General features: G+C 42.1%; 1 protein-coding gene across 1 annotated transcript in view; it reads right to left on the bottom strand.

Annotated features, from left to right (window-relative positions):
• The window catches only part of LOC149780589 (sodium-coupled monocarboxylate transporter 1-like), a 108,968-nt gene that overhangs the window by 77,778 nt on the left and 16,401 nt on the right, over positions 1–14,789 (bottom strand). Inside the window, exon 3 of the mRNA XM_089936221.1 lies at positions 14,647–14,698. Within this exon, the coding sequence (XP_089792347.1) occupies positions 14,647–14,698 (52 nt within the window). The remainder of the gene's footprint in view (positions 1–14,646; positions 14,699–14,789) is intronic.

Below are 14,789 nucleotides of genomic sequence, written 5' to 3'. Positions count from 1 at the left end.
TGGTTATCCAAACAGGCTATATGGCAAATCTATCTACCACCGCCTAAACAAATCAACTTCTCGCGCTTTGATGTCAGCGTACCTAATGAAGTTCATCAGGCTGATATACTATTTCTGCCGCATGACAACGGTTACAAATACGCGCTAACCGTAGTTGATGTTGCGAGTCGATACAAACAAGCGGAGCCGTTAAAAACAAAGTCGGCAACTGAAGTAGCCGCTGCGTTTGAAAGAATTTATCGAAGAGGTCCTCTGCGCTGGCCAAATCTATTACAAGTTGATCCCGGTAGTGAATTTCGCGGCGCTGTTCTATCAACGCTGAAACATCATAGCGTCGCAATACGACGAGGTCATACTGCGCTACATCGTGATCAGGCAATTGTTGAACGATTCAATCGGACTCTCGCTGAACGGTTATTTGGATATCAATACGCGAAGGAATTCATCCAAGAAAAACGATCTCGTGAATGGGTTAAAAGGTTGCCAGGTGTAATTGCAGCGTTAAATAACGAGATTACCCGAGCAATCAACATGAAGCCCAGCGACGCGATTAAATACGAGTATATACCCGGAAAATCAAAAATAAATAGCGTTTCCAAGCCGATTCTTGGCGATGTCACTGTTAGATATCTATATGAACCAGGAGAGCTTGAAGGCGGTAAAAAAAGGGCTACCGATCCTATTTGGAGTGTTACCACACATAACATATCAACGATAACACGATCAACTGGTAGACCACCGATCTACAGACTGGATTCAACTGCTCCTCAGCGCGGATTTACACGCGAGCAACTACAAGTGATACCTAACGATACTCAATTACCCCCACGTGGTCTTAACTAGCGCCGTTGCGTCTATTACACTCAAGACAGGTCAACCTCACATTGTTTTTGACATGACCGAGACTGTTATCGATCCTATCCACGGTAAATTGGCGAGTGTCTTTATCCGAATAACGCCAACTCATTATACAATTGCAACTCGCGCAGTGATTATTCTGTTGTTGTCGTAGCGAGATTATTAATTCGGCATCAATATCAAAACGCCGCTGTTTTTTTTTATCCTGTTGGCGGTAACCCGAGAGTTTTCTATCAATGACGCTTGCATCGATGGTGACTTTGTCGCCGGCTTCGTCGGTGGCTTCGTCAATAACAATTCTTCGAAGCTGATTTATCCTTCGTACTCTGGACACTGCAAGATAGACTAGATTCGACCATTCGATGCGATTATCAACTATCCAAACAATTGTGTCCGTGATGGTTAGTCCCTGCGAGGAATGTATTGTTGTTGCGTATCCTAGCGTCCACGGGGATTTATCAGCACGTAGCGCGTCCTCGACGACGCTGATATCAACGAGCACGATATCATTCAGCACGAGAATTTGTTTTTCTGTCCGACCTGGAATTTCAACTTCAATGTTCTGCCGCCGTGTGTCCGCGGGTCTATAACATAACGGCACTGGACGCGTTGGAAACTTTTCCTTATGCAACGTAAACAACTTCCGCTGAAGTGTGTCTCTGACTATCTTTCTACTCGCTACAATCAAATCGTTTGGTCTCCATGTTTCCCAGAATTCATTTAACGGCGTTTCCGGAATCACCTCGCGAATTATTTCACATTGAATTCTATCCGGCTGTAATCTGATTAATTTCTTAACCTCGCGCAGTTGTTCATCAAGTGCTCGGTAATCAGTATCGGTTTCTTCATAATAGTCCACAAAACCCCTTAACCAATCATGTGGACCCTCGCCGACAAATGGTGGTGGTTGGCCATGCTCCCCACACATGATTACCGCTGTATTCGCGCGCAGCAACCACTCAAGAAACATTTGTAAAGTATCTAACGAAACAGTACATATCTCATCCCAGATGATAATGTCGGGAATAAATTTTTCACCCATTCGATCAGGAGTCCACTCACCGCCGCTGTATCGAAAAAAGCTGTGATAAGTAACGGCGTCAACATTTCGTTGTTTTATCTCTCGCGCTAGTCTATGGGTCGGTGTAAGCACGATTATACTTGCCCGCGTTCGAAATAATTCAATTGCCCGAGTCGTCTTTCCTGACCCGCCACAGCCGCTTAAATAAACCGTCTTGTGTCTACAAATTGGATCAGAACACGATGGTGCATTAGACCATTCTGACAATTTATCACCGCGTAAGTAGTTGTTCTCAACGGTGACATCTGCTGACGGGGAATAATCGCGTCGTATTTCATTTTTAATTCTCCATGTACCCCAACTCTCGTCCGGACTAGTAAACTCGGCTACGTTTCCTTTATACGCTACGTCAACATAAAACGAATCAACGGCTACTCTAACCGCGGTATCGGGGAATCTATTTATCATCGAGAATAAATTGATAGCGGCATATCCCAGCATAGACGCCCTCAAATGTGGATACGCCGGGCTGTCTCCATCGCTGTAGGTAACAACTGTACCCAACCTCGTTCCATTGGACAAGAAAGCTGTTTTGCAGTTCACGTATCTATTTTTTGCCACTGTGTCCTTGATTACGAAATCATATTCTGCGTCATCTATAATCAGCCGTGAGCAATATCGTTTGTAGTCGTGGTTTTTTCCACCTTGTGTGAACTTACCAATTATTCTTCTACCGAGATCTTTTGCCTCGCGGTTTCGTTGGTTAAATATCCTCCTGGACCATTCGATGATATATTCCTCGTCGGCATCAATGTTTTTTCTGGACTCGTCAATTATGCTATCTAGACGCTCCGGTTCTGGTAACCAGACTTCAGTCTGTGCCCGGTATGATATAATCGCGTCACTGACAATCAACGAAACTAGCATGCTACAATCAATCATATACCGTAGCAGCGCTATTGGCAGCCATCTCTTTTCAGCCATGTGTCTACCGATCCAAATATAGCAACAGCGATGGAGTCCTGCCGCGAATTCAAATGATACTATGCGAGCGAATCCGGTTAAATCAAAATCAGGCAGTGGTCCATTAATAGCAACACGAATCATTTCATGACTGGGGTGTCCAAATCGTCTAAAGTACTCAGCGGCGGATCCATACCCGAGAAAACTCGCTGGATAACAGGCAACCATATCAACCGAGATCATAGCGTCGCGGTTGTATTCAGTGTTCCATAGTCCACCGTGATAATACTCCAAACAACTGGATTGTAAATCCGGCAGAAATTCCTTGCGCGTTGGTCTCCACGCATTTTTCCTTGCTGCAACATGAGCTACAACCGATGGAATCGTAAAACAATTTGTTAGCAGTTGTTCATCATGCTCTTCAAATTCCATGGCGGTTTTTTTCATCCTGTTGTGAAATGCTTCAGTGCGATATAATTCACCGTTTGGTCTTACAAACTGATCAAAGGTATCCGCATCGTTTTCAGCGCTGCGAAGTAACCACATTGATACAGGGTCGTTTTTACACAAGTAGGCAATAGCATCAAATAGTTTCCTCTCCGCGAGAAAACCGTCCTTGGAGAATTCTTCTCCTAAAAATTCTTCGGGTATATACTTTACTGTTCTATCCCGTGGAAATACTGTGATCGCGGGCGTCCATGCGTGTTCGTTATGATCAATAATTTTGATTGGGGCTCCCTTCGATTTATACTTCGATTCGTATAATACTTCACCGGTTATCGTTGTAACGGTTATTGGAAATCTCAGCGATGTTTCTAATCTCGCTATGTCGCTGATGGTTGCTCCACGCTCTTTTACGGTTAGTTCCCACTGGTTGATTTTGCTACGTCGTAAATCAGTCAATTTGTTTCCTCGACACGCATTTGTAAAATGCTCTATTATTCGTTCTGCTACACAATTTATCCCCGTTGACTGTTTCATCGGTTTCAGTTTTCCGATATCAGGTTTCTTATTTAACGGGTATATTCCATAAACAACTGCTGTTTCAGGATACGCTCGTTCATAGTATGGTTTGTCAATTCCGGTTAACAGCCCTGGCTTGGAGTCGCGGCTGACAATGACTGTTTTCTTGTCGCTGAGAACTGGTTCAAATTTATCACGTATGATCCAATCGCCTGATTCCACCCGGACAATGAATTTTACTCTGAAGAAATACCTTTTACCGTCAAGTTGTGATATTATCATTGCTGCGCGGTTGTCGTTCATGGTAGCATCAACAATGCCATCAATTCGAAATGTTGACCAACTGTGAGATGCGCCATCACGCTTGAATTCATTGATACAATCGCGTATTTTACTCAACAGGGTTTTATCGTTTATTAACGCTTTTGGTGTGTCCTTGAGGACTCTATCGAGATTAAACCTAATATTTTTCCGGGGCTTAATTGCTGCCAATCTCTCGAACTCATCCATATAATTAAAACAAGTATTTAAATGAAAGAATATAGTATAATGAATCACTGCAAATGGTTTATGATTGGGTCGACAACCCCGTGCAATAAATCATGTAGAGGTGAATTCTGCGGGTATCATTTGCAAAGCGTTCGTAATGGTTCTCTTGGCCCCCTCCCGTGCTTGGTTTGCCACGTCGGTGTAAGAGGAAAATCACAATTGTGTATCAATTGTGGCGGAAAGCGATACAGGGAACTAAAACGCTATTATGACAAGCGAATTAAAAACGCCGTCATCAACCCCACCGCCGACTTCGTCATCAAAACCCCCCAAGACTACGTTGAAAGATTCATAATTAAACCAAATAATAAATTAGACAAGTAGTATTATTATACAAATGGACCAAGAATTTCAGCCGCATCCCCTGCTCGTCAATTACGAGGCATCTCGCGACGGTATTGTTAGAAATCGTAGACTGAAGAAGCCGGTTGGATGGAAAAACAATCACGGGTATTTAATGTTTACTGCTGGAGGGAAAAAATATCTCTGTCACAGAATCATCTATGAATGTTTCCACGGATTGATCAAAGATAGTCTCGTTATTGATCACATTGATTCTAATTATCAAAATAATAGACTGTGTAATCTGCAAGCCATCTCTCAGAGTGAAAATAGTAAAAAAGGCCAAACTGGTAAATACTCAAAGAAAGCAAAACCCGTAAAGTCATTTGATACAACAACTCACGAGGAAAAAATATTTCAGTCGATGAATGAGGCAGGAAAATATTTTGACATTTGTATCGCCTCAATACAATTTGTTGCAGAACGAATATATCAAACAGCGATCTCAAAAAAGACGGGTCATAGAATTCGATTTTCATATATAACATCAAAGGGAGATAACTCGTTTTGTGATAGCGTCGCATGACAAGAGTTACGTCCCTTGAAGTCTAATTAATGTTGCGTCCCTTGAAGTCCAATTAATGTTGCGATTAATTAATCATTTTACGATGAAAACTAATGAAATACACGCTATTATCTAACAGCTGTATTCTTTTTTTTAATGTTTTATTTGAGTATTTGGTTTCATTTAAATGCCGTGAAACACCATTAATAAGTATTTAAGGATTCAAACGATTCAAGGGAATTCAAATTAACACACACCTTGTGACTGACGCCGCTGTATTAGTCACTTTATATACAAGATGACTCGTTATAAGCCTGGGGCTTTCGAAAGCCAATTCAACTAATCAAAACTAACCCACGCTCTTGACCCGGGCGTGTGGTTGTCTTTTGTTCACAATCATGCAACCGGGTTAATTTAATTGGGTTGCTTTTGATTGGTTGAATTGGCCGTAGAGTTCCGCCCCACCGTTTTATGTTTGTGCTGTCTTGTGCCGTCCCATCATCCATCAATCATTTCATTGTAAATATATTCATCCTTAATTAAGTACATGTAGTGATGTCCCCCAAGCATATCTTCTGGGCGGTCTACGATGACGTTTGTCACCCTAGGCCTCCCTCCCGGAGATGTATGCTTTGGGGTTCCAAGATGTGAATGTCCTTAATTAAGTATATGTATATGCCTGTAATCTGCCACAACACTCGAGTGGAGATCTACGGCATTGTACTGTCCATGTATGCCTGCAATCTGCCACAACACTCGAGTGGAGATCTACGGCATTGTACTGTCCATACAAAAAACGGGGTCAAAAATGACCCCCAATAATTTTATTAAATTTTATTAAAATTTTTGATATTAGAAATAAGATGTTTTATAAGAATAATGAATATCGAAGACATCAATAATATATTAACTGAGATTTCAAAATTAAAAAATCAAGGAATTGAATTATCTGATGGTCTCGACAGTGAAAAAATATTATCCGATTATGAGATTATTAACGAACAGTCGAAACGGGGGCGTTTTACCCTGGCCCGCGAGTATTTTTTTATAAAACGATTACAACATACGATTAATGAGAACCTGTACCACAATGACGCAAATGCATTCATTGGACTATTTACTGCCGTTGAAATAATACGAAAAAAACTCGGACGTGTTTATGAACGACGCCGGGAGATTTCTAGTAAGATCAAAAACATTAGAAGGATTATAGACGAAAACTCCGTGGAGCTCCCGATGGTACACTCGGCGGAAAATTAGAAAATTGCAGATCAATTTACAATAATGGTAGGTGAATCACTTACTACTCGGCTAGCCAGAGAGCGGCTAGCAGCGCTTAGAAAGTTTATACCGTTACGAGACAGAGTGAGAGAGAAACTTCAAACGCGACAACAAATGCAAACTGATTTTGCTGTTGGAAGTGAACAGTTATTTGCCCCGGTAACTAAAGCGACTAAGGATGTTACGGCGGCAACTGTACCCGTTCTTGGTGCGCTTGAAAAGATAGCGGCAGAGACAAAACAAACAAAAAGGTCTTTAGAAACACTCCCTGCAAAAATAGCGGCTGCTACAACACGGAGGCCACCACCACTCGCTATAACCGAACCACAAGAACCTTATGTTACAATGGCCGACGAGGAAGAACTAGGCGCTACTGCGAAAGAACCAGAAGAAGAAATACCAGAAGAAGAAATACCAGAAGAAGAAATACCAGAAGAAGAAATACCGGAAGAAAAAGAGGGGAATATACCCCGTATTGTACTCAAGAAGAGCACAATAGATGAAATTAGAGGCTTCAGCAACAGGGAAGAATTAATTAATTTTACTGCCAACAATTTTGCTAAGAACATACGAGATAAGAAGCATATCAATAGCGGTTACGAGAAAAATATAAAGTCGTTAAAGGACTGGGCAAGAATAGTGTATTTAGCAAGTAAACATAAAGATGCATTACCACATCGTAGTAAATCCGATTACGACGCATTCCACAAGGAAGTTAAGAGTATAACACCAAAAAAAGGAAAAGGATACTCTGTTGGTAAAGAATCCTACGGCGTTACCTGCCCTAATAGTGTTCTCAGTGATATATCACGGCTGGAAGTACTAATCGGAGGAAAACGAGCCGGAAATAACTCTACGGAAATAATCAATGAGGCCGCTGATATTTGCAAGCGGTTATTTGCAGGCGGTATTATGGACATTAATGTATATCGAACGCTCATAGACGAACTCGTGGATGATTAATTGGAAAACTGGTGTTTTTAATAAGGATGATCATACACTACAACCATGATAAACCAGTACTCGTCTACGTGGTAAACTCGCGATTGCCTGTTTACCGCGCGTACTATGGAGATGGTCTCGGTAGCACCATTGCGGGGTTATTTACAAGAATGGCTCCAAAAGTAGCGCCGTTAGCCAAACAATTAGGAATGAAGGCTATTGATGTTATTCGTGATAAGGGTATTAGTGCCATTGGAGATGTTGCCGGAAGGGCGTTTTCAGCCGCGCGGGACAAACTAATGTCGTTGGTGAAATCCAAGAGATTTTCAAGAAAAAAACAGATGCCATCAACGACAGTGATGCCTGCGAATATCAGTAAAGTAATAAATAACGCCGTGGAAGAAAAACTAGAGTCGTTGGCGGCGACGACTCCGTCGTTGGCGACTTCGCCATCCGCCGATGCGGCAACCAACGCGCTCATGAACGCGATAGCGGGGAGTGGTTTAAATTCAAAGAATTTACGACGAAAAAATCGCAATTGAAAACATCAACATGATAAATAATAGAATGTTTGCGCGTACCGCTGATCCCGCGTTTGATATGGACGCCCCAGTGCGCAGGGATGATTCTGTCCGTGATTATCAATTTTATTCTTATTATGCAGCGCAACCTGACCTACGATCGCGAATTGAACTTCAGGTCCAAGATACCAGTAAATACTTTCTGCCGTGTGAAGCGTTTATCGAAATTGAGGGAGAACTCGTGACAAATGCCGCCGATAATGCACCATACGCAGATGACCATCGTGTTCGAGTTGGCTTCGTCAACAACGGTATCATGGCGTTATTTGAGAGCGCCAGATATCTTATTGACGGGCGAGAAATTGAATCAATAGAACGCGAGGTTGATGTTGCAACGACGATAATTGGGTTAGCGAGATACTCGGATGATTATACAAGATCGGCGGGCCCATCTATAATGTTCGCAAAGGACTCCACCGATAACGCTGATCATATTCAGTACATTAACGTGCTGGTGGAAAGAGATACTTCAGTTCCTAATCAAGCTGAAGCAGCCAACCCAGACCGCAGAACAAGACCGGGTGCTGAGTTCACTGTTACAAAAAGTCTTAACGATAATTTTAATCTAGGGTTTGCAACACGAATAGGAATGTTGCAAGGACCACGCCGAAAGTTTTCATGCGCGATTCCACTCCATCACATATTTGGATTCTGCAGAAATGTTAGAAAAGTTGTCTATGGGGCTAAGCATACAATCGCGCTGACGCGAAGGGGCGATGATAACAATGCAATATGGCATGCTGCTGGCGTCGCTGCCGGTAAAGTCATTTTAACTAAAATGGCATTGTGGATGCCGGTGCTGACTCCATCAGTTACCACGGAAGCACGATTGTTAGCATTTATGGAACAGGGAGGGAAATCGTTGTTGAGTTGGCTAGCGGTAACAACTGATGCTAAAGAGGATAACGTCGCCGATACGTTTACATGGCACCTAGCATCAAAACAGGGTGTTTCAGCCCCGCGTCATATATTCATAGCGCTACAGAATAGGGAACGATTGGGTAATCAAGAACGCAGCCATATGATATTTGATCGATTAGGAGTCATGGAGGTTTCGCTGAGAATAAACGGACAACAGGAACCATCCGAGGATATACAGCTTAATTACGGTGACAACCATGTCGCACGTGTGTATCATCGATTGCTGTCATATATGGGTCGTGATCAAAACGTCGACACTGGTTTGCAAATATCACAACTTGATTTTAAAAACCTGTATCCGATTTATTACTTTTCGTTGGAACATCTTGATTTAACGAGACAATCCGTCGTTGATATACACTTCCGAGCTCGTATAGCCCCAGCTGGTGTTAATTACAGAGCGGTCGCTGTCATTCTCAGCGATAAATCAATGCTGCTAGAAGGTGTTGGTGGACGAATGAGAATCGTTGATGCGCCAGTGGAAAACATGTAATTGAAAGCACAAAACGCGTTTACAATAAAATGTCGTATAGTGTCGTCAATGTAGAGTTGACTGATGGTCAAGTCAAGAAATTACGATCAAAGTCGGCTAAACAATGCGGGATCACAATAACGCTGAAGCCGTCACAGATGGCGGGTGGTAATCATAAGATATCGTTGACGGCGCGTCAAATAAAACATTTCAATGATGCGATGAAGAATAAAAAGGGTGTTCAAATAGATTTTTCAGCCGCAGCAATTAAAAACATGGAAAAGACCGGTGGGATATTTCCGCTGTTAGCTGCGATTCCGGCATTGATTGCCGCGGCCGCACCAGCAGTGGCTAAGGCGGCGGCGTTAGGAGCCGTTGGTACCGCGGCGGGGATGGCATTGAAGAAGGCAACCGGGAAAGGCTACAAAAAAAAACGACCCGTGGCCGGAAAGGGTCTAAGACTACCGGGAACCCCGTATTCATGGTACTCGGGAAAGGGTCTAAGACTACCGGGAACCGTTTAATGACTCCCATGTCTAATTTTGATTTAATAGACGCCGCAAACGCGCTAGCGATAAAAAACTTCAGAGGTGTTTTTATGAGGGATCAATTACCGGCGGCACCAAGGAATATTGAAACCGGCATAATTAACCTCGATGGGTCCTCCGGAGCGGGAACTCATTGGGTTGCATACGCGATTGATCCGCGTGCGATCGTCTATTTTGATTCATACGGGTTAGCTCCGCCGAAAGAGTTCATGCGGTATGTCCGGGCGTGTTCAGCCCGGGCGTGTTCGGCCCGGGTTTTTTATTCCACGCTGCCAACACAGCAATTAAGTGACCCACCGATATGTGGCCGCGAGGTATTAAACGTACTTGCGACGATTTCATCATCGCGAAAACCACCTCATGTGGTTGTAAACGAATACACTAGTGGAGTCGTAGAAGCTCAACGGATTTTAGAGAATAACATTTACAATAATAATGATTGATATTTGGGGACGACCGGTTTCGGCGCTGAAAAAGCCCACGGAAACGCCCGCCACCGATGACATAAAAAAACTAATTGAGGATGAAATCGCTGATACGTTGAATTTAACCAGTGTTGACCCAGATGAAATAGTTGTATTTCAAGACCGCCAGGGTAAATTGAAATCCAGTAATGTGTCACTGGATGATGTTTTAATACGACAGCGCGATGCCGCCGAGGACACTATCGCGCTGTATACCAGCGACGGACGAATCAAACCGGGTGAATCCATCTTGACGATAAATGGAAAAATAAGTACACTTGGCGACAATTATATAACCATGTCAAATTCGTTAAAGGGTTTACGTAGTGAAATTAAATTATATGAAGAACGGATCGTGTTGACGCTAACGCATTTCGAAGATGTGCAACACATTGTCGAAAGATTTTTTCGGGGATCCACGACGGCAGACGAACCAAATCTTGTAAAAATAAAAAATGCTATTTCGGATCTTATGGAGATGTCGGCCAATTTACCCCCGTTGCGAAAAAATGTTAACAGGATCGATGACAACTTTGATAAATTCTTTGGTAAAAAAAATACCAAGCCGGATGAGATTACAATAACTATAAATGATATCACTGCGTATGGACAGGAAATAAAAACAATCAAAACTGATGTTGCAACAAACAAAAGGAGTGTAGACGCGCATGAACGGGAAATAGAAATAATCGGCGCTAATGTTGCAACGATCATAAATAATGTAGACTCGCATGGACGGAAAATAGAAACAATCAAAACTGATGTTACAACGATCATAAATAATATGGACACGCATACACAGGAAATAGGAACAATCAAAACTGATATTGAAGCGAACAAAAAAAATATAGACGCGTATTGGCGGGGAATAGGATTAATCAAAACTGATGTTGCAGCGAACAAAAAAGGTATAGACGTGCATACATATGAAATAGGAACAATCAAACTTGATGTTGCAGCAAACAAAAAAAGTATGACCGAGAATACACGGGAAATAGAAACAATCAAAACTAATGTTGCAGCGAACAAGAATAATATAGACGCGCATTGGCAGGAAGTAGGAATAATCAGAACTGATGTTGAAGCGATTAAAGACGGGCTACCGAGAGTAGCAGAGCAATTTGAAAAAATAAAAATCCCTCATGAGAACATCATCAACACAGTATACACAATTCGGCATGGATCATTCGATTGGACTCCTACACAGAATACAGTAAATATCACCGCAACTGTTAAGGGCATTTATCGATTGACACTGATTTCAATGATGCAGTTTAATATATTATCGTCGAGTTCATCCGGGTTTAACAATACAATATCAACAATTATAGACAAGAACGCAACTGAAAAGTTTACAATTTATGCCGTTGATAGAAATCTAGCCGGGGCAAACATTACATGGTATGTGGAATTTGTAGCGAATCTAAGTAATTAAAAACACTAGTTCTTTTAAAATAAAAATGACCACCAAGGAAATTGAATCAGAGGTATCACCGACGTCACATCAATATCGATTCGATACCGCAAAAGAATTCTCCGCGAACTTGAAAACGCTTTCCGAACAATACCGTGCAAAAATAAAAAAATACCGCCGAAAAATAACCGCCATCGACGCGGTCGTGTACTCGGTGTCGGGTATAGTGGCCGGTACCGGTGTTATTTTATCCACGGTGACCACGATAGCCCCGATCGCTGTTCCAATCGCTGTTTCCGCGATGACAACAGTTGCTGGAGTTGCCAACGCAATCACTAGGAAGATATCATCGTGTTTTCAGAAAAAACTCAACGAGTATACAGTAAAACATCAAATAGTATCCGACGCGTACTCGAAATTATCCGGGTTGATCTCGTTATCAATTGATAATTTGTTCGTATCCGATGTTGAATTCTCCACGATGGTCCAGTTGTATAGCTCCGCGATGTCAAAAATCGAGGATTTTCAACTGGAAGCCGGAACCACCTGGTTGTTGAAATTAGACACTAAAGACAACGAATAATAATAATGTCGCTGAACCCCGAAGGGTCTCAATTACTTCAGCGGATCGCGGAGAACACCACTCCGGTACAAACAAGTATGATATCGATAACATCAACGAAACCCGAATTCAGTGTGAACTTCCCATCGCCGGTTCCAGTGAAGGAAATAGCGCTAGCAAAATTGCGAGTATACCACAGTTGGCCTAATATCCGAGCGGACGCATTTAACGGACAACAACCTAATAACTCGCTGGTTTTTGCATGGACAAATAAGCCCGATGGGACCCCAGACTGGAATGAGGTTACAATACCAACTGGGTCATACCAAATAGAACAAATCAATAAGGAATTTCAACGCAGGATAAAATCGATCACAGGAAAAGAATCAAAAATCGCTATTACGGTTCATGAACCGACGTTATCGTCAACGATTGAAATAAACACACCGGGGTATATGGTTGATATTTATAACAGTTCAATAAGAACCATACTAGGTTGGCCTAAGAATCCACCCGCGGACTTGCACACGAATGAGAAATCGTATCATGAGATTAATCCCGGGTATCGAGATAATTTGTCTATTATGAAAAACACGTCATTACCCAGCAGGTTTATATTTCAAGACATGGACGCCATGCAGTGGTATTTTCAGTATGACAAAACCCCTGAATCGATCGTCGTATTAACAGTTAATTTAAATGATATCACTAATGCGTTTGCCGAGATTAATTATATTTACCATTCACAACTAGAACAGCTACGGCAAACAAAAGCACGAAAACACGTTGAGGTGTTAAATCAACTTATATCAGACATGGAATATATCAATGAACGAATCGTTAAAATAATATCCGCTAACAGCGATGGTAATAAACAAAAACTCCTAACCGAGTATAATATCACAGAAGCCGATTTACCCGATTTAAAGTTTTCAGGATACAACGCACCAGAACTAAGAAAATCTCTTAATGATTTTCTCGGTCCATCAACTTATATCCTCAAACACGATAACGGAGATGGTGGTAGGCATATCGCCCCGTACAACGTAAATATCGCATCGGTGATAGCGATTAATCTAGTGTGTGATGTTATCGAAGGGAGTTACCAGGTAAATACCAAGCAATCAAATCAAGCTCAACAGGGGTATATCCTTTATTCGTTTTCACCAACAGCCCCTCCGGGATTTTTGATCATTGAGAGTCCGATTAATCCGGTCTATATGCGATGCCATAATCGGTTTTTAACGAGAATTAATTTTAGAATTACCGATCAGTCAAATAACCTAATTGATCTACAGGAGGAGGAGTTAGTGATCACTCTGTTTGTAAGATCATAGCAGCAGAGGGGGCGATGACATCGACGCGGTCGTCGATGTGCTTACCGGACGCTGACGACGCTGGGGATCGACGCGCAGAAGGTGTTAATTAAACCAAATGACGTCACCATCGTGTAAGATGGACCGACGTCGTTTTTTTTTTTACCAGCGCTGACTACACCGGATCCGTTGAGTGCAGAAAGTAATAATTAAGCAAAATGACGATTGGACAAAATGTCCGATTCGCCCCCCCCTGCTGCTAAAGGACATGGAACCTTGAACATGAATGGGCCTGTCTAGGGATAATGGAGAAATTGTATAGGGCCTGTCTAGGGACAAGGAAGGTAGAGGGCCAGACACAAGATAAACAGAAACAGACATATACTAGTATAAGCCCGAGATTTATTTATAAAGCATTACCTAGACCTGAAATTATGATGGCGGTGTTCATAAATGTGCATAATTGCAATGATGCTATAGATAGCTATAATCAAGGAAAAGACCAACGCCAAAATGGATGTGAACATTAGGTTACAATGGTTTAGACTAAAATGGATGTGTTTGTGTGGATAGTAGAGTGTATGTTTGCATGCATTCGCGTACGTTTGTGTGGATAGTATATTTTGGGCCCAATATTCCCCATGTTCACTTGCCCTTGTCGCTAAAATTGCCCAGGGTGATCTGAAAAATCTTGTCGCTAGAGTTGCCGAAGGGAGTCTGTAATGTATTTTCCCATTGTCGCTAGGGTGCCCCACTTAACTACTGTGTCAAATATATTTTAAGATGTCATTTTGCAAACAATAGCTGACTGATTATATTTTACTGTCATCTTTGTCCTTTAAGTGGACAAACAGAGCAGAGATTACAGTGAACTACATCACGACCACTATGCTTGCCCTTTTCTTCTTCAAGTCATGATTGATGAACCTTTGGTGTGACGTTACCTTGGTTTAAAGCGAGTGCTGGAGCGTATAATCCCATAGCCATGCTGAGAATCTGAAACGGAGGTAAACATCAAGTTGACGTAATGAAGTGTGAGCAGTCGGTCTCGAGACATGGAACTTTTCGCCATATATTAAAAGTAAAC

The sequence above is a fragment of the Sinohyriopsis cumingii genome, chromosome 16 (genome assembly GCF_028554795.1).
Source record: "Sinohyriopsis cumingii isolate HCF-2022 chromosome 16, ASM2855479v2, whole genome shotgun sequence".
Lineage (NCBI taxonomy): Eukaryota > Metazoa > Mollusca > Bivalvia > Unionida > Unionidae > Sinohyriopsis > Sinohyriopsis cumingii.
The sequence above is the reverse complement of the archived record's forward strand: the minus strand, read 5'-3'. Positions and strand labels throughout refer to the sequence as shown.